Raw genomic sequence first — 26,951 nt, 5'->3', positions numbered from 1 at the left:
TCTGTATAATGACAGCCAGAGCTTTGCCCTCACATTTATTTGCATTTCCTCTCAACCCTCCCAGTGTCTGAGGCCTCTCCTTAAACATCAAAAGAAGCACCAGGAGGAAAAGATGCGGTTGCATCTAAATGAAAATAAACCCTCAAAAACGGTGTTAGAGACACGGCAGCGGGGCTATTAGTGCGGTGCTGGAGATTAACCCCATCGAGGCTGAGCTGAATACACAAGGCACAACGTACAATTACTGCACATCAAACAAGCTCACATGTAACACATGATATTAGGAGATTAAAGGTTACTGGGGGGGTGGGGGATTACGGTAATTGTCAAATTAACTCCATTATTGTTCAGTCAGTTAACATTTAATTACATTTTCTGAGTTTTTGTCTTTTTTTGAAGATCCTTTTTTCGATGTAATAAACAATGAAATAAAAACTTACAGGGGATGCACTAAAATTATTTCCAGACAACACGTGAACCAGGTAAAGAACACTGAAATTACCATTGAAATTATTTGTTAATATGATCTCTGGATCAAAAAACGTCTTTCATTACTTTTTTAAAGTGGTGTATTATCTCATCATTATTATCACATCATTATTTCGCCTTATCTTAAAGGAAACAAATATCAAAAGGAAATGTAAATCAATCAAATAACACCTGCTGTTTCACAGCGTCACTGTCAGCCAATCAAATCATCATTAATGGATTCTGAATTGCTCACGCATAGAGATGTGAAATGCTGGCATCCAGAGAAAACTAACCCCGTCACTTTAAGTGTGAACTAAAACAGCGCCTGAGCTCCGTATTCATCCGAGGAGCTGTTGATGAGAGCTTCTGTGGGCCTCAGCAGAGAGCTGTGTCCGTTATAATAAACACAAATCTGTCAGCTCTCTGTCCCCCCCTTCATGTCCCTGATCATTAAGCCTGTTTTAATCACAACTGTGGGACTCATTAAATTCCTGTGCAGCACTCACAGTGAGGACGGACAGCCAATACAGCTAAAGAGAGCTTTCTGAATCACTGGGCTCTGCTATTATTTCTCTCTAATAGAAGAACGACACCACTAAAGTCAACAGACTCATTTTCTCTTCAACAGTGGAGGCCTAAATGATATGACAAAAGTATTATCCTGACTCAGAACACCGCCATGTAAATCAATAGATCTCTACAAATCAAATGAACTTTTAACATGTCTGACACAGAGTTTGATCCATTGGAACAGACAAATACATCTTTTCACTGCTGCTTTTTAAACATCTTTGACACACTGTTAAAAGTGATTTTTACCAATGTCCAGCCTTCACACTCACAGCACTGTCTTACACCAAAGAGAACAGATAAGGCTGCTGGATGAAACCTACTTCAGAGAACATGGAGTACATGGGTTAGCGCTACATAAGCTCCGCTTTGCAAGGACTTTTTGAATTAGCTATAAACACAGGACCTGCTCGCTCTTTGAGATCAACAACAATTAGACTGAAAGAAAATATTAAAGGACAGCTTTGTGCAGCTGGTTTTGGTCTTTTCATGCGTTTATATAAAAATATGAAAAGAGTAAATATTATAGGAGTTATTATTTCCATAATGTTCTCTTTGACAGCTGCTGTCTGCTCAGTTGCCTCATATAAAGAAGGTCTTTGGTTTAAGGTTAATAAAGGCAACAACATACAGGTGAGGATAAGGTAAGTGATGGCCTTCCAACACTTACCGTCCCTTCACGGCTTACTGATAATTCATTCTTTTTTACTCTTTAAATAAGTGTACTGACAACATCAGGTTAACGAGTTGAGTTGATTTGCTTTGATAGTGGTTACTTCTTTTAGAGAATTCTGTGCTGACGAGTTGGAGAAATGAACACTTGATTTTGGTGATAGAGTAAATTAAAAGTAGCAAAAAAACCACAGCAGATAGGATTTCTTCCACTGAGACCTATGCGCTCACTCGTTGTTGACCTACTTTACCTCACTCTGCATTAAAGTGTTGGGCTGATATCACTCCTTCCCAAAAAGTTGATATTCTCTCTCTGAGCTTGGAATGTTAACTTGCACATGGAGCATTTTAAAATCTATCAAACACCTCTACTATCTTTGTTGGACTATGATTAGGCAATGCTTTTGTAAAAGCTACTTAAAGAAGCCGTGTCACTGTATTAAAGAAGTGACTAATAAGGACATCGTTGCTCTGAGGGGCACTGTGGTGTGACACAAAGTCTGAGTGGTGGGAGCAGAAAGGATACTTTCCTGGAACTTCTACTGCCACCCTGTAGTCCTGGAAGCTCTTAGTGGGGTGGAAGTTGAAGATAAAGAGCACATTTGCTCTGTCAAACACAATGACCTTGTCCCCTTCATGCTTGGCGCTGACAAAGGCCTGCAGGAGGAAGAGAAGAAAAAAAAGAAAAGTAAAGCTAATCAAATATTTCTTCATGAATACTCATTACCTTCCTCATCTTGGACTAAGGAACTTATAATGAGGCCACATTATATCAGCGGACTACACATTTCCAAACAGGCTGAGTAAGATTCCCCCATCATATTTCAGGTGGCACTCATCAGCAGAAAGCAGCGGCTCAGGGTGGTGAGACACACACCGACAGCTTTAGACAGCTGCACATGATAAAGCCGCCACTCTCCTGTGGAGCGAGCTACTGTTAACGTGTCATTAGCAGAGATTATCAATGTCACCCAACCCCCTATTTTTAGTGCCTTGTTCCCCCAAGCCAATTTCAGGGCAGCATATTCACGGCTGAACGAAAAGATAAGCACCCTCCGACTGGACGGGCAGAGAGGAGCGAGGTGAACGAACGAGCTGACAGTCTGAAGTCTCTTAACAAGTCTAGTTCTACATTAGAAGTCCACCCATTTGGAGTAATGACACGAAAAGTTCCTCTGGCTGGATGTAACTGCATCCATCAAGTTGTGACCTGACTATCCTTCTCGGCTAATGTACTTCCCTATACTATACAGAAGTAAGAGTACATGCAATCAACCTGAGGGAGGTGATAGAAATAAGGTGCTTTAACAAGAATAAATGTCCAAATTATTAATTAATAATCACTCGTCGTCACATGTTACCAGAGAGGATCATCTCCCAAAGATAAAACATTAGAATTACCTGATAGAAAACCAGTGTCTTCTAAATTGACATGAATGTCTTAGAGTCCACAGAGTTTCTTTTTCTGTCACTTTGCTACAGCAGCGCTTTGATTCTGACCTGAAATAACAGTCCTGGGTCAAACCAGGCAATAAAAGCAGTTACCATCCTGACAGTAGACCCAACTGTGACCTCGGCTCTCGAAATGAAGAAAACAATGTTGTGATCTGATGTATCCACAAGCTGCCTTCCACTACGCTTCTCTCTCCTCGCTTGAGCAGAAGCGAATTCATCTACAGACACAGCTTGAAAAGATTGTGGATGTTATCGTTGGATCTTCCAGGGGAAACCTTCTCTATCTATTTACAGGGTTGCATCAAACATTGAATACAGAGTTAAAGTTGCAAACTGCTGCTGGAGAAAAAAAAAAAATCACATTTGTTTTAGAAAATGCTGTGTGACTGAATTAAAGAGTAACTCTCAGTAAAGTCAACATAACAAGAAGTTTGATTATATGCTACCCAGTTAAGTCACACTTTAGTGAGTAGAAGACAGAAGTCTGCTTGATGTCGTGCACTGGTTTATTTACATGTCAACACCTCTTAAATGGATGCTATCTCTGCATCGACAGGAGCTTCACTTCATGTCCGACGTTTCTCTTTTGAAGCTCACAGCTGCACGTCTTCAAAGAGGCGGGCAGGAACTAAAGTCCCTGCCTGTTTCCACTTCCTCTTTTAGTTCCCTTTCACCTGGGACAACAGCTGACAGATCCTCTTCTGAGTCTCATTTTCACTACAAAACGCCCTCGGATCCTCCCACCACCGTGAAATATTGAACCAAGCCATAGAATATTCCCACTTAGCAAGATTACCTTGGCAATGTCATTGATAAAGCTGTCCAGAGGATTCAGACCCATCTGGTTGTTGCTGCAGAATGTCTGAGCAGTTATCGGCTTTATAAGTGACTGATGTTTTTTCAAAGTCTTTTTGTGACATGTAGTCAGCCCTTGAATTACTTTCATCGTCTCAGATGTTTCTGCTCGTCACCGAGCGCAGGGTCAACTTCGCAAACTCTGAACCGATGAATTATTGTCTTTACTCTGCTCACCTGAACACGTCACTATTTATTTATTTATTTAAAATGGGGACAGTGCACACTAATGAACATAAAACATGTAAACAGGCTAGATGGTAGCATGGTGAACCTGAATGAGAACGAGCGGTATGGATAATGAAGGGATGAATGAATCATATGAAACGTATTCATGAAGCTTACTTTTATTTGCGTGCCACTGGCATGCTCTGCCATTGGATGGTCTGAGAGTTGCAATGCATTGTGGGGCTGTTTGGTTTATGCTCCCGTTTCATACCACACACACACTTCTCAGGGTGAGGACCTCGTTTGTTCAGCAGTTTTAGAAAGTCATCTTCTAACACAGAAAACTCTTGCCATTAAAGAAATCTGTGAATGCTTTTCTTCAGTGGTTTTCCTTGTGACGGATGATGTCCCTGCATCCTGACCATCTCAGCTGCCGTGAGCTTTACACAGAAGGAAATGTTAACATGAAGACCGCCAAGGAGAAACAGAATCATTATGCCGAGGATCTGAGGCAATAAATTACAGAAAGAACCCGACTCGATGAGGTTTTACCTACATTGTAGAGCCGTCATCTATATGTATCCACAAATTAAAGGCATACGTCGCTGCAACCAAAGAAAACAGCACCCAATGAGTAAAGGGTTAGTACTGCTGCCAAATGTATGCGTCGTCTCTGCCAGTGGCCTCTTTTGGGACCAGCAGTCAATCCTGTTCCCCAAAAGGGAGCTCCAAAAATCTGCCTGGGGCTCTGCCATCCCTTTGCTTTACCTCCAAAACACCTTTTTTCACATAGTTGTAAAGAGTGTGAAAGGTTTCAGTGAGTCACAAAATGTTTCTGATTGATGGAGAAATGAACAGGAATGATCCTGGTGAACGAGACGCATCTCTAATTACCCTCTCAGATACTTTCCCTCCATTCAAATCTGTGGACTGATTCTTGGGTTAGGGTTTTTTTTATTTTTTTTTATTAATTACACAGACTCACTTTCAACCCCTGTTAATTTGTCAACCCTTCCACTAGCATTACCCCATTACTTTGCCACTCGCCTCTCAAGAGAATAACAAAAAAATGTTTTGGCCTATATGCTATAAAATGCAGGTAAAGAGCAAAGAAGCAAAGTGAGAACTGCCACTGTTCACCTTGACAGCAGCAAACAGGACATTTACTGTAATTATGGAGCAATTATCTCCAGCTGCCTGACATCATAGAAAGGTATTTTCAAACAGGTTTTTTTCCTTGAAAGAAAAGAGAAAAACATGCTAAATCATTTGTTCAGGGTTCTTTTTAGAAATGCTGCTTGACATTATATGATCATTCAGTTTTGTCATTGAGGGTGTCAGCCTGCTGTACGGTGAGTGTGTGATGTCCTTACAGGTGGAGCAGCCAGCCAGCCGTACTTGTCTTCTGTGCGGTTCATGTCCCGGTCAAAGGCATACAGCTGACAGTAGCGGAGGTGCTCCATATCCACCAGGTTAAACTGCCGCCGGGCGTAGTGGTAACTCTCACTGTTCCCTTCTCTGGGGAAATCCAGCCACTCAGGATGGCCAAACTCATTCCCTGTAACACAGAGAGCGTTGTTAAAGAATACTCATAACGATGGCACGGGCACACAGTCTCGGAGAATTAGCATACTCCAGTCAGCCGTGCTGTGCGAGCTGCTTCTTCTCAGGTTTTGTGCAGTTTTTAACAAGACGGAAGAGGGACGAAGATCAAAGAGAGCAGAGTCTGCAACAGTCTGTGACCTTTTAATAACCCCTGCAGAGGTTAGCGCTTTCCATATTAAAAAAATGAGCCATAAAGCTCAGCAAACTACAGCGAGCGAGCTCTGCTGTCACCCAGGAACACAGCCTTTAATGAATGAACACAAAAAGCAACACAGAGGGAAAAACTGTGCAAATAAATCCTGGAACTTGGATTCTGAATAACATATTTTCAAGTTTTATGCAAAAATAATTCTCCAGGATATATTTATCTGAAATTAATAGTTCACTTCATTGCAATGGAGTAAACTATAAATGATGAGAAACTGCAAAGGAGTATTCATAGGTCTGACACAAACAAAGTCCGTTTTCCCCAGGACATTTTTCACACTATGGATTTAACAAAGCATGATCTAAATATCTGAATGTTTGTGCAAACCTACAACTCCCATAATCACTCTTCTCCTAATAGAGCTACTCAAGGACGTTCTTTATTTTCTGCCTTCACTGAAAGAGATAGAGCTATGCAGTCCAGATGTAAAGTGTACAGCACAAGTGTAAGAAACAACGGTCCTGTTGCTACTGTGCTGTCAAACCAAGAGATGAGATAATGAATCCGTCATCAGGTGTCATGGCAGCATCATGAAACAACCATAATTGAATTACCAGCAAAGGAAGAAACACGGAGATAGGAGACAGGGGAAGATGCATGATAACAGAATACAGACTCGTTGGTTTTATTGGTGCCAAAGCCCCCACCAGCAAAGAAAAAAACAGAGTGATGGGATGAAGTGGAACAGACAAAAGTGACAACAGATTTTAATGAAATACATTATGTAGGTGTTATAGAAGTAGCAAACAATGAGGCATGGACTGCCAACAGAACAAGCCCACTGCAGCGTGTGCGCTGGAATTAGGGCAGCGAAGACTCATTGGGAGAGAGGAAGAGGAGGAAAAAAAAAAAAAGAGCTTTTTCTTGTGACATCTGCATGAATAACAAGCCTCCCACACAGCTGAAGTTGAAATGTAAAGAAGAAAATTACACCTTAGACTCACAACACTGGCAGTCAAAAGCAAACTTTTTTTTTCTCTCCTGCTGGCCACCAACAGAAATGCGTACACCACACCTTCATCATGCATCTGAAATTCCAATTTTCACGCAGATTATCTCAGCCGGCACAGAAGATAGATACAGCATTTAGTCTTGGATTTTTTTAAGTATCAACAATTGTGCATTGAGTGGGTATGGCTTTAATAATCCCTCTAAGAAAAAATAAATGAGTCAAATTGGGACAGTGATAAACTGTTGATGCAGAGAAAAAAATACCAATGCAAACATGAATACTCATTCAGAGAATAATGCGTGTGATCGTAAGGATTCAGGGTACAATTTAAAACGCAATACACAATTTAAACCACAACGTAAACAGGTCTGCTGCAGCCATGTTTTTTTCTGGATGAAACTGATTTGTAAGCGTTACAAGAGGCTGTAAGATACACAAAATTTGCAGACTCTCTGTAATGATGCTGCTTCTGTCGAGTTCATAAGGTCAGCAAAATAAACAAGATTCCTCCCCAACAGTAAAAATTGTTTTTTCGAGGCATGTTTACCATTAAAAGTTTGGAATTATTGGGCTAGAGAGGGAAGGTCAAGAGATAATGAAAACCAATATGTTTTTCCCTCGTTGGGGTTTAATTGACACATTAAATTTTATACCGATGTGGCTGTTAATGTCTCTAGATATGACAGTCACAAACAACAGAAGGAAGTTATACTGTGAATTCTTTCCGGGAGGAGAGAGGCTGATAAAGCAGAATGAAAGTTTTCTTCTGGAAGAGGTTTTTGAAGATGAAAAATATGGACTTTGGTTCCTTTGCAGACAGCCTTCTTTTCCTATATGTAGAATGACAGCACTGTTTATGCTGACAGACAGGATCACTTGCACTATGTGTATTCATCTAACTGAATGAGTTGGTCCAATCCTATATAAGCTTTTTGTAAGAGCAGCAATGAGGCTAGTAGTTCCTCATCTTTATTTTGTAATCCTGTCAAAGCTTGTTGTTTAGAGTCAACAGACAGACAGGATTTGTGGACCACAGCTTTGTCATCATATTACAAGATGACAATAGCTAAGGACAACTCCACACTTCTCAACAGGAGAAAGACAATGCCTTTTTGTTCTTTACGTTCTGGGATGTCCGAGTTTTTTTTTTTTTTTTTTTTTTTTTTAAGTCCATCAGCAGAAAGTTTAACTTGTGGCCCTGCTCACTTTTTTTTCCTAGAGGGCACCTCCAAGCCAGTATTCATCACCCTGGTGCCTAGAGAAATCCAGGAAAGTGTGAAGGTGTTATAGCAGGAGTGTCTTAAAGGTTAACGCTCCCATGAGTTCTTTTCCATATCTGCCTCAGCAAGGCAAATGAGCAATTTCACCGTTGCTGTTACAGCCGCTGTAGGCTGTGTCACGGCCCTGGCTGCAGGTCAGCTGCTCATATGTTTTCTAGGCATGACTGTCCTCCAGCAAGAAGACAATCAAGGTCTCATGCGTGCTCTGCTGCCGAGGTAGGATACTCCTTCTAAAGTGTAATCCTCCGAAGCTGGCCTTCTTTGGTCGTCAATCATCATCCCCCTCTCCTCACACACAAACGGAAAATATTAGATTGAAATATTTAATTACGAAAATGTACCCAAGTGAAATTCTTGCATAAGCAATATTATTAATATTATTACTTCCCCTATTATATTGTACAAGTCTGAAAAATCCAGCCTTAGAAAAACATTGGGCTATGTGGAAATATTAAAGGCTTGAGGTGATCACACTTCGAGGGCACTGCACACCGGTGTGAAATATGAAGCCAGACAACGTAACCAGAAGGAGCTTTGTAACAGGTTACCTTGCATTAGCATGCATTTCAATGTAAGATTGCATCCACCCTAACTTACGTTGGCACCCCCAACAGGGTTAAAAAAAAAAACTCATTCTGATTGGCCGAGCACATGTATTGCACATTCACATACATGGTACTGCAAGAACAGGGACATGCCAAGCTAATTTTGACGGCTACCTAAGCAAGAGTTTTTATCGATGACATTTTGTCGACGAACGCATGAAGCAGAAGATGATGCTGAAGGAAAAGGTGTCAGGGGCATGATACCATTTGACAACCATCCTTCAAGAAAAGAAACATGGTTCCTTTTTTCTACTTTACAAATACAGTCACAGCAGGCGGAGCATTCTCTCGATTCAGGTAGCATTCACAGGATATCAAGACCTGTCAAGAGGGAGCAATAGCATAAAAGAATCCTCTCAAACACGGTGCTTGAGGCTCCGCCCTTTAAGTAGCACCTCAGGTAGGAGCACCATGATTACCTCAGGGAGCTCATTGTGGAGGAGAAAAAAAAACTTCTATTCATTGTCAGACATCAATATGTGATGTTCAATGCATTATTTACTATTGTGGTGCGTCTACTGTCAAGACTGGCTGTCAGGATCTACAGTATTTTGAGTTCCTACATTTCCCAGAGTGACTTTCAACATGCCCTAGGGAAAGTGTTGCACTGTGTTGCATTCTGCATGTGGAGGTGGAGGGACATAGACGAACCACAGCAGCGTTATACATTTTCTGAGGAAGAAGAAGAGCGAAAAGGATCACTGCCAGAGTGTGTAATGCAGTTTGAAGTGAAAGAAAACCTTCTTAGAGGTAGTCGTACTACAGACGCGGCTGACACCAGAAGAAAGAAGACACACTAAAAATGCATTACACAAGAATTTAGCTGTCGACACTATGGGAGAGTGTGGCTCCACAAATGGACTACTTTGACTCTGTGCTGAGGTTTAGTTGGTGTTTGCATACTGAATCAAACTAAAAATACAACTTTCATGAACTGTTCATGTCTTGAATTTTTATTAACTCTATTAGCTCAGAAAAAAAAAAAAAAAAAAAAAAAGAGTACAAGACAAACACAGATATTCTGAAACTCACAAGTACTCCGATAGCTGAGATGCTCGAGTATGAGGTTTATTATTAGTGTAAAAATCCTCATTTGTGGGAGCTCTTTTTTAAGATGTGTTTTTGGACCTTTATTTGTTGCGACAGGTGGATTAAGTTGTGCTCATCATATATAAGTTTTTAAACTATATGAAAAAACTCCATGAAACACAGAGCTCATCTGTTTGTCTCCTCTCGCTCTCTTTCTGCTATAACAACACAGTTGCAGCAGCAGCAGAAAAACAACTTGAGTCTGCTTCTCTTCAAGGTTTCTGGCAGTAAAAAAATCAAGATTTTCCTCGCAAATAATACTCTGCTAAATGTTGCAGTAAAGAAGTGGAACATGTAAAGTGCTTTGATTGCGGTGAATGACCTTTAAATAATTTTACAAAGTTTACAGTCTTGACCCTCTCTTTTTGTGAATGTCTTGATATAACATTTGTTTTGAATTACGTTAAAATTTAAGAATGATTTCTTGAAACCCACACTGAAGTCCATGCTCTATCATGATATCTACACACAGGGCTCTGCTTCTGTTTATTCCACAAGTAGAGACTGCTGTCATTTATGTCACTGACTAAAGAAATCAATAAAGACGAGATGAAAAGATAGGTGTCGGTAGCTCCGGGTCATTTGGTCCATAATTATGTTACATTAGCATACATTAAAGCAGAGCCATCATGCGTCTTATGACAGCTGACTGTGACAACAGCTTCCCTCAATCATTCTTCAGGTCGAGATGGCTCATCGTCAGCAGGAAAAATAAGTAAAGACTTCAAGCGTCGGTAAGCACACCATCGTGTCCTGTCGGTGACTGAAATCAATTTCTTTTTGATTTTCCCCCGTGGGCCCATGACACGCTGATGATGTAGAGTAGGTCACAGAAACTGTCCAATGAAAGAGCTACTTGTCAGTCCCGGAGACTTTATGTCTACAACTCTGGGTTTGTTTGCAATAATTCAGGCTGTGAAGTCTAAATGGACTAGAACCAAAAGGAAACAATGGATCATTTTGTTCCTTTCGTTGAGAGTGCGGGAAGTGAACTACAGGCATGAGCACAGTCAGTACAGAATAATGAGCAAATAAAGGAAGTGCACCCCATGTATCAGCCTGATGTGACTTCTTCTTCTGGCCCACAGTTGACCTGCACAAATACGACCACCGCACAACAAAAGGGAGAAGATATGCAAAGTTTCCTATCAGCCTTCTGCATTAATGAGCAGGGGGCAGAAGGCTTTTCCTTATCATCACATGTGAGAGTGTGTGTGGCACCATGAGGCAGAACGAGCATGTACACACACTGATTTGAACAAAAACACAGGAGTAAGATATGTGCATAATCTCTGTCCGAAACAGAGCATCCAGATACATGCTGCAGCTCTGATAAAAGCTTCCAGAGAGCTGCACTTCATTATCAGTGAAAGTGCTCTTTTCTCTGTATTTACTTTCACTTTTCTGACGTTATTATTTCATAAAGTCTAGTGGAGATGATTGATTTCCTGTGCAGCTTGATTCAGTGCGCTGTGGAAGCCTTTGACTCTTCTTTTCATTTCATCTTTAAAGAAACACATTGGACACACCTCCATTAGGTAATCATTTCCCTTTTCCTCTGCGATAACACAGCAACGTTCCTCCCATATGCCGGCATTAATCAGCATGTTAATAACCTTCCTCTGCTTCCTCACAGCTGAACTCAACCAGATAGCACATTCTCTATACAAGAATGAATTATGATGGATCTCCCCACAATACAGCCATAAATAAAACCGTCATTTGTTTCTTACAATATATCGGGGCACTGTTATCCCAGATAAAGAAGTTTATTATACGTGGAGGATAAGGATTGTGTTTTTTTAAACGACCATTTCAGGATTTTTTTTTTTTTTCAAAGTCTAATGGGGGCAAACAAAACAAAAAGTCAGAACAGCAGATTTTAAAACATGCCAACTGTTTATCCAAGCTAGCACACTATTGACAGCCTCAAAAAAAAAGAAAAAAAAAAAAGTATTAATTCCTGACCTTAATCGCCATTAACACTGACAGCCCTAAAAATAACCAGTTTGACTGTCAGAGCATATGTTGTCTTGTCTGATAATAGCTTGTTCAGGAGATTCAGCACATCTCTGGCTGTAAGTTATCAAGTTGTTGATTAAAACGCTATCATCAATAAAAAAAAAGGCAGGTACAACGATAAAACAGTACTGCTCCTTTTGTTTAAAAAAATGTTTTTAACTGTTGATACCTAAATGTATGCAAGTGTTAAAAAACGATATGATTAATGGGGGGCAGCCATGTTTACACAAGGTTATGTCAGACAGCTCTCCAGCAGGCACATCCTATTACTCGTGCACACAGACCTGCATCAGATAAGGGCCTGACAGTGACACAGTCCCCTCAGTAATTAGCAGCACAAGAAGGAGCCAAGGATCAATGTGTTTTCCATCAGAGGGATTCTGGCAAAAAAAAAAAAAAAGATCAATGAGGGAATCAGGGGTGATCGGAGGACCAGAGTCTCCCAAGGTTTCCGATGCATTGCAAAAAAAATAAATAAATAAAAAATGCAGAGCTGATGCAATGATTATTTGCACTTGCTCGATTGATTTCTTGTTACTGCGTTAAAGTACACTCACATTTTGCACATTAAATAAGCATTACTGGTCCAAGAGCCTGAGCACAGTTAGCTCTCTCTCGCTCTCACTCTCTCTTTCAGGCAGATTATCTGCTTGAAATGTATGAAGAGAGAGCTCTGGTGTTCAATTCCTCGTCCTCGTCCAAGGCCGCAGTATAATGGCTGCACTGTAGCACTCCATGAATACGGAGTGCTGGGACAAGTTTTAGCTCAGTAATTTAGACTGTGAATCTGCAAGGTTATCTTAAGTCTGTGTGAGCTCTGAAAGTCAGGAAGTGCGAGCGCTGCCGATGTAATGATAAAACCAGTGAGGCGTTTCATTACTGCCACCAAGCCACTCGGAGCTTTAATGTCATTGACACCCCGACATCCTTTACAGTATCCTTCTCGCAGCATTCTTCAGGCAGGTGCTCCCTCTGTCCTCTCGCCGTGTGCTGTTTGCTTCTGGTCCTGAGTAAATAAATGGCTTTTTCTAGACTCGGCACTTCACATTGATTTGCTTGCTCAAACACTTTGCTCTCGCTCAGCACTGACTAAATGACTCTGCCGTCATTGATCCATTGACAGGGCATGTCATTTCAGATGTACCCAAATCTTTGTACACATTTCCTGAACATTTCCCTAAGGCTTGCCTGAAAGAATAGAGTTTTAAAAAGTTTCTCAAAGCATGCTTTGTCTTTGTGGGTTTTGAAACTTTCTCAGACTTCATTGATTTTGTGTTTTTTTTCCCAGGAAGCACTTTTTAACTTTCATCCTTTTTAAGTGTAATCAAAAGATTAAAGCAGCATTCTCTCAGTCAGCCAGACAGGACTTTACAAAGGGAGAACAATATTCCTTTCTCTGTCTTAATAAAAGTCTCCTCGCCACTTCTCTTCTCTCTTCACAATCATGACACATTATTTGATAGAATTGGGTAAATCTGAAATTTGAAGAATGAGTTCACTTTGTTTGTCTGAGTGATTCGTCAGGCTTTTGTTTAAGTAAACAGAACATGATAAACTGTAGTTGTTGAGACAGGATTTCATGTAACTTTAGGCGAGTAGTTTGTATGTTGTCTTGAACAGATCGTCTTGTGCTACTGAAGAGTTTGACAACTACAAGCAGACGTCGATTGATCCATGAAAGGTTTTAACAACGTAAAAACAAAAATGCCACATTTGTCAGTTTGAATGACGATCACTATTTACAAAAATGAGCCTTGTATCACAGCTTTGAAAGCATGAAGTCACTGGGAAGATGGATCATTTTGTTCCTGTGGTACATTTGGACTGGGTCTTAAGTAAGTGGAATGCTCTTTCTTCTGAAGGTTAGAGAGTGCTTCCTCAGCATCAGAGGCATTAAAAGACAATGGGAGACATGACTCCACTCTGTTTGAATGGAAAGGATTCAGACACACCGTCGTTTATATCTAATCTGAGTATCAAGCTAAAGAGCAGTACTGTAGCTCTAGCAGGAGAACTATGTGACCATAAGTGTCAATCACTTAGTCTATTATTATTATTTTATTCTGAAAAATAGAAAATGCCTGTGCACATCTACTAAATATAACAGTGAGGTTTACTGGATTCACAATCTCCTAACACTCTGTTAAAAATGTGATCTATATGTTGTTCAATGTTTTCATTTGTGCTGCTTTGTTTTCTTCTCTACCAGGCTCCAGACAGTCAGCCATGCATGGATACATGCGAAAAGGCACGTTGATAATCAGGTCATTTTTTTTGTACTCAAGTGACCTGTTTTGTGTGTCTATTTTTACTCTTTAGAGTTGACATGTTTGTTTGCACGTGCATCCTATTTAAGATTGTCCTGCTTGTTTTAATTAAAAGGTTTGCATGACGAAGCCCAGCACTGAAAAAAGCCAAAACTTATGTTTACAAGTTAAGAGAGTTGAACATTTAAAAACTGAAAATAGAGAAAATGATTATGCTGAAGAAATACAAAACGGTCTTATTAAGGGCTCCTTCCCACTTCATCTGCTTTCATTAGAGGGCAAATATTGATCTGCAAGAAAGCAAGGCACAATCTAGTTCAGACCCCTTGTTAATGGGGTGGAGCCCCAATCAGACATCAATTTACACAAAACAATCCTTTTCCAACAAAACCATGATAGTGTCGAGGTATAGGTGGTCAAATAACAAGTTTGACTGAATAAAATCAGTGTTGAATAAAATGTTTTTCCCTCACTGTTCAACCCTTGATGGTCGTGATGCTGAACTGATTGGTTGAGCATAAATGTGGCACAAAAAAAATCTCAGAGAGTACAGCAGAGTGTGCCTTTTAGCTCTGCTTTAGCCAGAGAATCAGGTATGATTATTATCTACCGTCCTTCAGTTGCCCACATGGGGTCAGCTCTCTGACATCCTGTTCATTATGAGCTGCTGTGTTACCAACGTCCATCGAGAACAGCTGCTGTGATCGTGATTCTCTATCCCCCCACACATCACTCCACTTAGCACAAACTCACAGGGTGTTTCATTTCCTCCTGCAGTATGAGACACTGACGTGAAAACGCAGTGACAGTGAGTCCAGACAGAAAGCTCAGGGTTTAAATAAGTTCTTTGAGTGTTTGGACTCAGAGCCTGACCGGCTCACCTGGTCACCAGGTGGAGCTAAAATGCTGTGGATCACAAGAGTGGGCTCTGTCTTCATTAACCTAGAAGACTGCACATACGGGAAAATACATTCCCTTCTACCAAGGTCAAGCTCCACCTTCATGAATTATCACTTTATTATCTACACCAGCGGGTCTCAATAGAGCCGCGCTGCAGCTCAGATGATGTGTTGATGCGAGCAGCGTCTCACAGGGACTGAGAATTGGACCAATTTTTTCTTTTTATAAAGGAAAAAAAAAAAAGAAAGCCATCTGATCTGAGGCAGCTTTTGTCCTGTGTTTCACCATCATCTGTAGAAAGTGAGTATAAACGTTAACCCCACTTGAAATGTTCTTTTGCTGCTTATTATCAGCCGTGAACTCACTGGGGGAAAACCACTCCAGAGATATCTCCAAGAAATAAATGAATCAAATGTTAGAACGCAGCACTTAAAACACAAACAAAAACAAGTACAAGAGGTGATTGTAGCTTCATGGCGTCTGTACCTGAAATCTTTTTTTTTTTTTTTTTTTTTTGTCTCTGTAAGCCTGGAAGGAAAATTAAAAAAATACTACGACATGATGATGCAACCCTTACCCAAAAATAAAAAGGGCACTTTTGCAACAAAAAATAAGACCCATATAATACCCAATACATGGACTTAGGTGATGGACAGTATGTTATAAAGCCTGTTTCTATTGAAAGACTTGTATGGACAGAAGAATAAGAAAATGTTTGTGGGCTGCAAATTCAGGAAGAATAGAGTAAAAAAGCAGGATCTGAACTCCTGTAATAAACAATATGAACCAAGAGAAGGACTCTCTCATGTTCTCACTTGTATGATTCCTATTTGTCCGAGGCTGTTTAAGCCTTGCATTAACATCCGCCCAGAGTGATCTGATGACAAGTGGACAGCACTTAATTACAAGCGTTTGAACTTTGCATTAACGTCAAGTCTCCATTGAGCACTTGAGATAAGAAATCACTGTCCTGCTCCGCATCCAAATAAGTGTTCACACATCTTCTCTCTTTGAAAAGACTGAATGCGTCGTCGTTTACAGCCAGAGGGAAGCAGCATTGTTCTCCCAGAGGGATGCAGATGCACGACAGACCAGCTCCGCATGTGGTCTGAGTTGGGGTAACATGGAGACTATCAATTAGTTATCAGATCAACCAGGACAGATCTTAATGTGAGGTTTAAACAGTCTCTTTGACTCATTCTTCCAACCTGACCTCCACAGCAGACAGGCTTTCTCCATCTTTAGACTTCCATCAGTTGTGGGGTCATTTTAATTACAGCCACTAGAGGTCACTATGTAAGTTTAAACCTGATGTTTTGAAGCGATCAGCTGCTTGCATGGATAACCTGTAGGGCTGCATGGTGTGAGAGTCATTGCCACCCATGCAAACTATGCTTACTATTTGTAATTAAAAATAGCTACAGGGATAGGGCTTTATCACAGATTATTACATGTTCCTAGAGGCAAAGGCAATGATTAATAACTTGCTTTGTTTGATTATTGCAAATACATTGTTAGATACTAAGTGAACAAAAAAACAAAAGTGTGTTATTGTCTCTGTGTGACACTCACCTATGAAGTTGAGGTAGCCTTCTCCACCCAAACCATGCGTGATCAGGCGGATCATCTTGTGAATCTGAATGCCGCGGTCGATGATGGACGTCATGGGAATCAAGGAGCTCATGTTGGTGTACATCTCTTTGTCCATCAACCAGAAGGCTAGAGTCTTATCCCCGACCAGAGCCTGAAAAGAGGCGTTTGATTTAATACTCGCAGACAGATGATACGGATGCTATTTTCACTATGAAGTGACATTTTGTAGGAAGTCAGTGTACCTGATCATGACTCTCTGCATAGGCTATGCATTTCTCCCCATAGCGCCTGTTGGTCAGTGTGTGGACTATATTGCCCATGTCCCAGTCTTCATCCTTAAACTCCTTCAGGATCTACACATTGACAGAGAAGGCTTATTGAAAAAGGGTTTGATAGATGTGTAGCTGAGAGATCCAGCCTGCTCTGACTGATGTCTAAAGCTCACTATTTCAGCTCTGGCAGTCTTTTTACCTTTCTTAAGTTTTCACTGGGCTACACTTCTTTCTGAGATCAATCTCTGTTTTGACATCTCTATATCCGCACTGTGAGTTATGTCTACCTTTGAATGGCGGTAATGGACTTTTTAATAACTTCACTACAGCCCATGGGTAGTAAGGCATCAGCTCTCCCCACCTGAGATGGGCAAGGTCAGAGCCTCTCATCCAGACGGAGGGATTCAACAATAAATCCAAGCGTGGAATCAATGCCCTGCCACTGGCCTGCCTACATGCACACTTCCTGCCAAAAGGAGTCGTTTTCAGAGGTCAGATCCAAACGGGGGGCCACTGACACACGCGTCTCGAGCACATCTGCCCACACAGTACTGCTATACGGTCACCAAAAGTGATCCTAATCACTCAGAGTTACACAAGCAAACAAGAGCAGGAGGCAGAGTTAAGATTACTTTGCAGCCTTAGCGGGCAAAAGAGAGGATATCATAAACTGGAGAGATGCTAGAAAGCCACAGCATATCAATATCATCCAAAGTGGGAAAAAAGAGAGTTTATGCCCTCCAAGAACCCTTGGTGGTGGACATGCAGCCGTCTGATTGGTGGGAGCGTTGGCAACCTCATCTCAGTGGCAGGCCGCAGTCTGCTCGCTGGAATTGGCTGTGACAGCTGATTGACATGTCAGGAAACCTTTATATTACTCTACAGACCCATAATCCTTGGAGTAAAGAGTAAATCGTGCCGATCAATACGCCTGAGATGAACTGGCTGGTCCGACTAAACCGAGGCAATCCTGCTCTATTCATCACCACCTGTTCACATTCACTCTCTCACCTCGGCGTTGTGTGGCCTCCCTAATAAGCCAAAAGCTACAAATGTTTGTATAAATGGATACAAGAGGAGTACAACTAAAATTATGCTAAAAAATATTTGTAATCAATTCCGTTTCTCTCCATTGGAAACTAATCTTTTTGTTGTTAAAAATAGCATGAATGAAAGGTCAATGAAGTCATTTACAGACCTACAGAAGACACAAACATTTATTCAACCTCACATAGGACACATTTACTTTATAAACAATAGCTATAATGCACTTCCTGATAACCAAGGCGGCATGATACAGACCAAAAATGAGACGAATGTTGTTAAGATGGTTAAATAGCATCCTGGACACTTTTACCATGCAGGGGTTATGGATGGAAACTCCAAACAGTAATATAACGTTTAAATACATTTTCTCTCCTGCAGCTAAAATGCAACACCAGCTGAGAATTAATAAATCCTCTATATGCTGGTTCGGCTTTTCTCAACCAGCTCCAATCTAAAAGCTAAACAATTGAATGTGCAGGAAATACCCCGGAGATCATCCTGACCGCCTCCACATCCACGTACAATCAGACACTTCACACTTCCTTATGAATCATTACAATTCAATTCAACCACAAAAGTGGTCCGGGAGCAATTAATCTGGGAGTGGGACTGTCGGAGCGCAGACAGGAGCGACTGGGTTGACGACTTCCCCACCGCCAGCTCACCCACATCAGCCCCGACCAGCCGAGCTTCCTGGCACCGCTGACACTCCACTTCATCAATGATAATGAGCAGTGCACAAATCTTACTTTACAAGCCGGCTGTCAGGAGCCAACCAGAGTGCCCAGATTAATTAGGCAGAGCCAGAAATAAAATTTAAGAAAAAAAAAAAAAATCTAGCAGTGCAGGATGAGGTCACTTTGCTACAGCTGACACGCCGAGACTGATTCGAGAGCATCTCCTCCACCGTCACATGGTGCCGGGAGGAAACGCACACCGAGATGTGTTCATGCTGAAGTTCTTGTTCTACATTTAGTGACTGCCTGAGCAACCTTCCTCTTCAGCTTTCGCAAACACTACACCGGAGCTGTTTGCCGTTGCCATGGGGACACTCTCTCTTTACACCTACAGTACAGTGGCGTCCGCAGAGACGAAGGTGTGCAATGCTCAAGCCCATGGATCAAACTAATGCCTGCCTATCTTTATTTTTTTTTCCACAGTTTGGGAAATTAATGAACTTTCAGCCCACACACGTCTCTGCCGGAGGCCCCGCTCAGCTCAACGAAGCTCTTCTTGCTCACCTCACAGTTTGCCTTAAAAAAAAAAACTTTCCCGAAGAAACCATCACTGAATAAATCATGTTCTGCCTGTTAGCACCATACCAGGGAGGCCTCACAGTGCAATTAGGTAATAAAGTAAAGCAGGATAAAGCTGTTATGCTGCCATCAAAGGCAGCAGGAGGAGGGTGACACCAAGGGGCCATGGGGTTAAAGAGAGTGGGTGCACTTTAAAGGCTGGCCAAGAAGCTGCTCACATGTTTACATAAACAAGCTGGAAACCATCATTTCTGAAGGCTGAATTTTATTTAGTCAGGCTAATTGAAAGTTTTTCCAGTATGACGGACAGAGCCAAGTATGAGGCTGAGAAATGGATTTTTCCCTGACAGTAATGAGGAGAAAGCTGTGCCCACTGATATTTTCATTCAATTAAAATAAATGGAGGAACAGGAACAAAAAAAACGGAACAATTGACACGGAGGTCATTCGTGTTGAGGAGCTAAGAGAAGCAGAGGGATGCCGGAGAATTCTCTGTATCGCCTTCTCTTATCTGAGCTGCAACCAGTGAGCCCTCTACCTCCTCTGTCTCTAATTGTTTCAATTACATCTCAATCTATTGTAGCTGGAGGGAAGGGTGCTTGTTAAATTAGAGGGCTTTTGTAACATTATCCATTAGGAGTGACAGCATTTTATGGTTATAATCAGATCGAATCATCCAAACTTGAGCTGTGCGCCTTATCTGGTCCTCTCATTAGGATATCTTAATTTTTCACAGCCGGTTGGTCCTAACAGCCTTCTGCAGCCAGTAAATGAGTCATATCAATCAGTCATGCTGAGGACGAAACACAGCGTGAGCCCCCGCTGGAGAGACTCATTCGTGCACACATGTGAATCTATAAATAAGCTTCCAGCCCCACTGCTCCATCTCTTTGTCTCTCCTTCCTTCTGTTCTTCCAGCCCGTCTGTCTGTCTGTCTGTCTGTCGGATCTAGGGCTCCTTTTTTCAGCAGCACACACCTCACTGGAGGCTCCACTTCAGTCCATTCAAATCCCTCTCTAATTGACACTCTGTGAGAAGAGGCTAGGCTAGCCCTGAGTGCACTTCACTGGCTACACCACGGCACGTTCATACAAATGCTTCCCTGCACAGAAATACAAGAATCCTGCTGCTCACTTGCTTCTTACCCCCCCAGCTTTACTATTCACATGGCATCACATTCCTCAGAGAGGCAACACATTTAATTGAAGAAAAAAAAAACAAAAAGATAAATGCAACCAGAAGGAGTATCTAAATGCGTATTGCATTGCAAGCAATGTTGTTTGCAAAGTAATAGCAGCAACAACGTCTCCAGGGGGCGTCCTGAGGATAATCCTGTGAAAACTTCGCTTGCTGTTGAGGCTGCGTCTCAGCGGTGCCCGCCGCACAGCTATTGCAAGCATCAATGAGGAAGGTCAAGTCTGGGACTATATTCCTCTCCCCCTCCATCTCTGTGCCCCTTTTCCTCTCCTCCCTCCATCCACGCCGCCGAGTTAAACCCACCGCTGTGAGAGACAGACTTGATTAACGATGCATAGACTTCTCCCATCGAGAAACACAAGAAACTGTAGAGCACGAGGACGCATGGGGCGCGAGGTCACACACTCTGGTTTGCTTTTGCACCAAAATATGAGTAAATAGAACTTTCAATGTTGGCTAGTGGATAAGAAAGACAGCATTTCATGAATCTTACAACAGATAACCTCTTTAGGTATTCGGCAAACACTGGGGTTTTTTTTTCTTCTCTCAAATACCAAACAGGGAAAGGCCTCTTCTTGTTGCAAATACAAACACACTGATACATGCACAGACGAGACCGAGCGGGAAACAATCCACACTCATCCACCAGCCAACCCAAACAGACTGACAAATCCCCAGAGATAACCTGCTGTCTGTCTGCTTTCCTACAAATGTACTCTCTAAAGCAATATTTGACAGATTACAAAAATCTAAAACTCATAGTGACGATGCATAGTCCAAGTCCAGTACAGATCCAAAGTCACTTACAGTACATGCAAGGTGGGTATGAAAAAAAAGCTCTCACAGAGCAAGTCTCATGTTGAGGGCTGGAGAATGATTTAATACAGTACTTTTAATAAAAGGATGTGTATACTGTCTTTTTATCTTTCTGGAAAAAAGGATTGGAATTTACACACTTTGCCTGTTAGCGTCAGCATCATGCAGCTCTGGACATTGATACCTGATGGCTGCCCAGTTACAAACAATGTTTTCCCATTGTGGCTCATTAAGTCCTCTCACAGTGTCAGTTTGGACTGAAGTGGTGAGCTAAAGGGTGCTTAAACACTTGTTTTGGAAGGACAGAGAACATTTGAGGCCCAGAGTTTCCCATCCAGTCTGAAGCAGCGCTGGATGGTTTAACAGCACTGGAGGATGGAAGTGATTAGCAGCAGAATATTTGGAGTGGTATGAAATATTTCAGTAGCTGTTTTTTTTTTTTAACCACATTATACTACCCATGCAGAAATCCAAATGACTTGTTTTTTTTATTATCATGACTAAAGTCTGTATCAGACTGAGGATGATACATCAGAAAACAAAAATGTTGCTGCAATCATCAACACCATTTTGATTTTCTCTCATGGTGATGGCCTCGATTATGATGTATTTTAAATGCTTTGATTTTAACGCTCTCTGCCAGAGCATTATGTAAGAGCACCAGGGAGGTTTAAATGTCATTTACTAAAGCACAATAAAATAGTCTCCGAGTTTAAGTGTTTCTGTCTTCAACAAGTCCCCACAGCCAATTGTTGAGCAGTTATCTTAAGCACCTCTTATTAGACAAAAATAAATATACAATGATGATGTGGTGAAAGAATCGTAATGTGACCGTATCTTTAAGATGAACTTTTGGGCTTTTATTATAAGATAGGAAAGTGGCTCGTTGGGGAGAAAGAAAGTGGGGAATGAGGACGCTGTGCATGACCTCACCAACAGGCCATGTGTCCTATGTTACATGATCTTTAAGAGTAAAAAAACCTATTGGCGATAAACGTAAACAAAGCATTTTTTTTTTGAGAAAACAGAACTGTTGGTGAACATGCTCATCACACAGTGGATAAATACCTTCACAAACGTCACAGTCTTTCTTTTGTGCACCTGCCTGTAGGGGCTGGTCTATGTCTTGTACATCAGTGGCTGTTTTCTTGACAATGCTGTGTTTTAAATGTTGTTCAGGGGTTACATTCTGTTAAAGACAGCAGAACAAAGGCTGAATCTTATGCTGTACAGCATGACTGATAGTGATGACCGGGAAACCTGAAAATCCCCGAAACCCGCTGACAGAAGGCCAAACAACTGCTTTACCCAACAGGGCTTTTATAGATAAAGACTTCCAAAACAAGCTGTTCTGCTCCACAGTATCACCGAAGAATAGACAGTTCACATGCTAAACACAGTCCACTCTGAGTGGACCTTCCTTTTTACGTTTTGTTTTCTTCTCTTACTTTTCAGAGTCAGATTTTAGGAAGACATTTGGAGAACCAAAAGTCCAACCTCCATTCAGAGCTTTCAGATATGTCAACACAATCTTTGGCATCAAAGACAACAAACAGTAATAAGTGAAAGGAGACTGAAAACAGGCAGATAATCCTCACAAAAGGTAAGCTTTCATCGCTTTAAAACTGATACAGAAATTATACGGCCAATTTCCTTTGCTTATTTTGAGAGACCAGAGGCATCTAGTGAGGGAACTCAACGTCCACGTGTTATTGATTACAGGCTGTCTTGCAATAATTCCATGACAACATGACGCATCATGCACACTCGATCCTTTTTATTTTACAACCGTCTTCTCTCCACAGCTAACTGTCCCTTCTATTTGAGAGATAATAAATAAAGCCATCATAGCTTGAATTAGTGGAGGGTCTTTTGACACAAATGTTTTTTTCTGGTATAAAACATGTCTCTGTTTATTCGTTAAACTCATCAGACTGAGTTAAATCAACGAGTTCAAACAGAAGATAGAAGGCAACAGATAAAGCTACCTGACGGACAGACGTTCAGACTGAATAATGCATCAAAGTAAACATGAACGTGACTTCAGCTGACCTCAACAGCTCCACTTAAGAGAAGACGAGACACAAACGTGATCGCAGCTTGGACAAGTGACCAGCTGACCTTCATGCTTACATTATTAAAGCTCGTCTTTCTTTTAGTTTCATTTTCAAGGAGTAAGTGTCTTCCATCACTTATTCATAATATCTCTGTTGGAACAAGGGCTGACTAATGACGTCGCATGTATGATTAGGGAAAGTCAAGGTAGCTTGGTTTTACAAAAGCTCCATCAGTTCATCAAACACCCTCACAGCATGTTGAGTCTCTAAAGACAGGCAGAGACTTCCGACCAGTTTCACCAGTAGACTATGAAATATATCAAAGGACCCGTTGACATCTGTCAAAGACAGGTCAGTGCCATTTAAGACATAACTGTGTTTAATGGAAATAACCGCTCATTTAAAATGTTAGTCCCTTTAATAAGAGCCAGTGTTTAGCTGTTAGCATCATGGCTTAAAATGATCATTTTATCCTTATTCTTTACCGTGTACGTGTGCTTTTCAAACTCAGAGCTTCATTTAAAACCATTCATTAAACGTGCAATCACATTTATAGCTTGATTGTTTTATCACGGTAACAATCTTCTCTCATTCAGTCACCCACTTCAACATCATAAAAAAAAAAAAAAAACTGATACAGATAAAAAGTCAGTCCATGTGGAATTCTTGATGTGAGACTGAATGCATAGTTTGGTTCAGTGAAGTGTATGATTGATTTTTTTTTATAATACAAAACACCTCAAGCTGCAGAACTTACACAAAGTGTATTTAGAAGCATACTGTATGAGATCAAATTCAAAAGTGAACATCAGAAGTTTGATAAAGGTCGACTTCGACACAGGTCTGGCCTCATGAATTACGGGCACCTGAAGGCCAAAAAAGTTTTCCTTCTCTGAGAATCAGTGTATTCCTAAGTTTCAGCAGCTTATTGTTCGTGCCTGTTGGATCTTTTTCCCAGGTGAAATAAATTCTCCTTGTGTCGACGTTATGTATCCAAGCGCATCCTGGTGAAGGTTCCTCAAGGGAAAAAAAAAAAAAAAAAAACAGTGCAAGCTCCTTGCGTCACAATGTTTCTACACAAAGTTTCACACTTGAAAGCCTCTTAAAAGGCTCAAAAGCTTAGCAAACAGGCTCAGCTGTAATGTAGCACAAGAGTGTATAATGCTTCCTAACATGGCCTGTCACTCCCTTTGTCTTTCATCCCCATTTCGAAGGCAAATGCTTTCAGATTTTTTATTCCTCTACTGCATTAGTGGCTCAAAGAAAGTTTCGGAGCGAGTTTAGGCCTACAGTGTGAATAATTAAAGCCACTGTGGAACAACACAAAGGGGGACAGAAAAATAAGATGCATAAACAAGTCGGTGATCTTACCTGAATCCACTTATCGGGAATGGCCATTGCGAGACGGTAGTCAAAGCCGAGCCCTCCCTCCTCGACTCCTCTGCAGACAGCAGGCATCCCTGACACATCCTGCAGAGAAGTCACACTTTTTCATATCACATTTTCACTCTGTGTGCACAGCTTTCTGTCCCAGTAGTCAGCCAAGATCACATCCACACAACCCCACAACACACATTATGAGGAAAACCTTATCCACAGGCTACAAAAGAGTGACATTCCATTTCTTTTCGCATTAGTTCTTAATTGCACCAATGAATACGTAAGTAAGCTATGCCTAAATAATAAGTGCCTTTAATTAATAATAGCCGGCGGCAGTGTCACCGCAAAGTGAGAGGATGCTCAAGGTGTGCGTGGTGAAGTGGCTTTTTACCTCTGCAACAGTGATGCAGTCAGGATAAAGGGTATGAAGGATGTGATTGGCAAGCATCAGGTAAACCAAAGAGTCTTCATCCACCTGTAGGCCAAAGTACTCGCTGTAGTCCCCTGAGAAGCCAGTGCCTGAGGAGGAACACCCACACAGTCAACAACCCTCGTCGTGTTATCCAAACTAAACTTTTTCAAAATGTCTCCCTTCATTGTTTTAGGGAACGCAGAGGCCACTGTAAATCTTTGTTTCACTTTTAAACTGAAGTAAATATAAAGAAAGGCATGTTCCTGGTGATGGCTCATGTTCAGGCGTATTTGAGTGCACTTTGATTCGTGAACTGCTCACATGTACACAGGCTGCACAGTCAGGTGACAGCTTCAAGGAGCACCTTTCAGGAATCTGAGACATTGGAAGAATAGTTGTAATGTAATGTCATCTATAACCTGCTTTTTGTGCCTTGAGATAACACATGGTATGAATTGGTGCTAAACAAATAAAAATTGATTGATTGAATATTCATAATGAAGACAAAACAGATTTTTTCCAGAAGTCTTGGTGTAAATTTTTCTGCTAAGCAATAGTGTGCACTACGTTAAAGTACAGTTACAGTAAGTATACGATTGGTTCTTTGATTTACAGTGTTTTAAAATGAAGGGCAAAAATATGGCTTATTAGTAAAAGATCATCTGGTGAACGTTTTTTTCCAGCTGCCCTGTCATCTAAACATTGTATGTGTACATAAAAGTCAAAGTATTTAGTCAGAATAATTCTAATGCTGCCTCATGTCCCCGGCTGCAGGAGGTCATTTTGAATGTTAAAAATGCAGGTTTTTTAAGAGAAGGAGGATGATTTAATAATTAGTTTGATAAACATGAAGCAGCCTTACCGATGCCATGGTGATGGTACAGCATCGAGGTAACGCCATCGAATCTGAAGCCGTCAAAGCAGTACTCCTCCATCCACCAGCGCAGGTTTGACAGTAAAAACCTCAACACTTCCCAGCTAGAGAACATGCAAACACACACACACACACACACACTCAAGGTCAGATAAACAAGAAGCTGTGAATAATTCACACATCTCATCATGCACTTTAAGCACCAGAGATTAATTTTCACCGCTACAGGACAGTCACATATTGATAAGCAGAGCTCCATTATGTTGGAGATGGGGTGTCAGTGACAGGACGGTGTTTTCATTAACTACACCGTAGAGGGGATTGTGTCTTTCACGTTTCCAGTTATCAGGAGGACTCAGTGGCTTACAGTGCACAGCAAAGTTTTCCCATTTCCATCAGACCACTCTCATGACCAGTGGGCAGCGTTCACTGTAACCGGGCCCACCCCCCCTGAGTATTTGAACTGATAGGATTTAATGCTACACTTGGGTAAACAAACACCATGCAGGGGAATAGAGCTCCCTCTCCTCGGGATTAGATAAATCATTGGCTTCTACTCGCTTTTGCTTTCACCTTCAATATCAGACGAGCTACTCTGCCCTACAAGAAAGAAAGCAAATACTTTTGGAAAAAAAAAAAAAAAGGGTAAAACTAACAAACTCCATGAATCCAAAAGTCTAACTTGTGGCAGTGTTTAGTTGCTGTGCAAAAAAAAAAAAAAAATGCATGTGTTGGAGGGGGTGGATTGAGGTGGATAAATGGCCCCCGTCCCCGTTTCCAACTGAGCGATGGAAGAGTCATCTGGATCTGAACAGCCACTCAAGGCAAAGTACTCCACGCACCTCACCTCTCTCCATTCAGCGCAGTGTCTCCATGGAAACGTCGGTTAAAACTCAAGATTTGGTTGTGCCTATGAGGTGAGCCACAA

The 26,951-nt window shown here is 41.3% G+C and overlaps 1 protein-coding gene across 1 annotated transcript in view; it reads right to left on the bottom strand.

Moving 5' to 3' along the window:
* The window catches only part of LOC306830880 (1,4-alpha-glucan-branching enzyme-like), a 70,411-nt gene that overhangs the window by 13,939 nt on the left and 29,521 nt on the right, over window positions 1-26,951 (bottom strand). The window contains 7 exon segments of the mRNA XM_079354607.1: window positions 2,240-2,370; window positions 5,565-5,749; window positions 16,692-16,863; window positions 16,955-17,065; window positions 24,729-24,827; window positions 25,129-25,256; window positions 26,012-26,127. Of these exon segments, the coding sequence (XP_079210733.1) occupies window positions 2,240-2,370; window positions 5,565-5,749; window positions 16,692-16,863; window positions 16,955-17,065; window positions 24,729-24,827; window positions 25,129-25,256; window positions 26,012-26,127 (942 nt within the window).

The sequence above is a fragment of the Symphodus melops genome (assembly GCF_947650265.1).
Source record: "Symphodus melops genome assembly, chromosome: 10".
Taxonomy (NCBI): Eukaryota; Metazoa; Chordata; class Actinopteri; order Labriformes; family Labridae; genus Symphodus; species Symphodus melops.
This window is presented reverse-complemented; position numbering and strand designations above follow the sequence as displayed.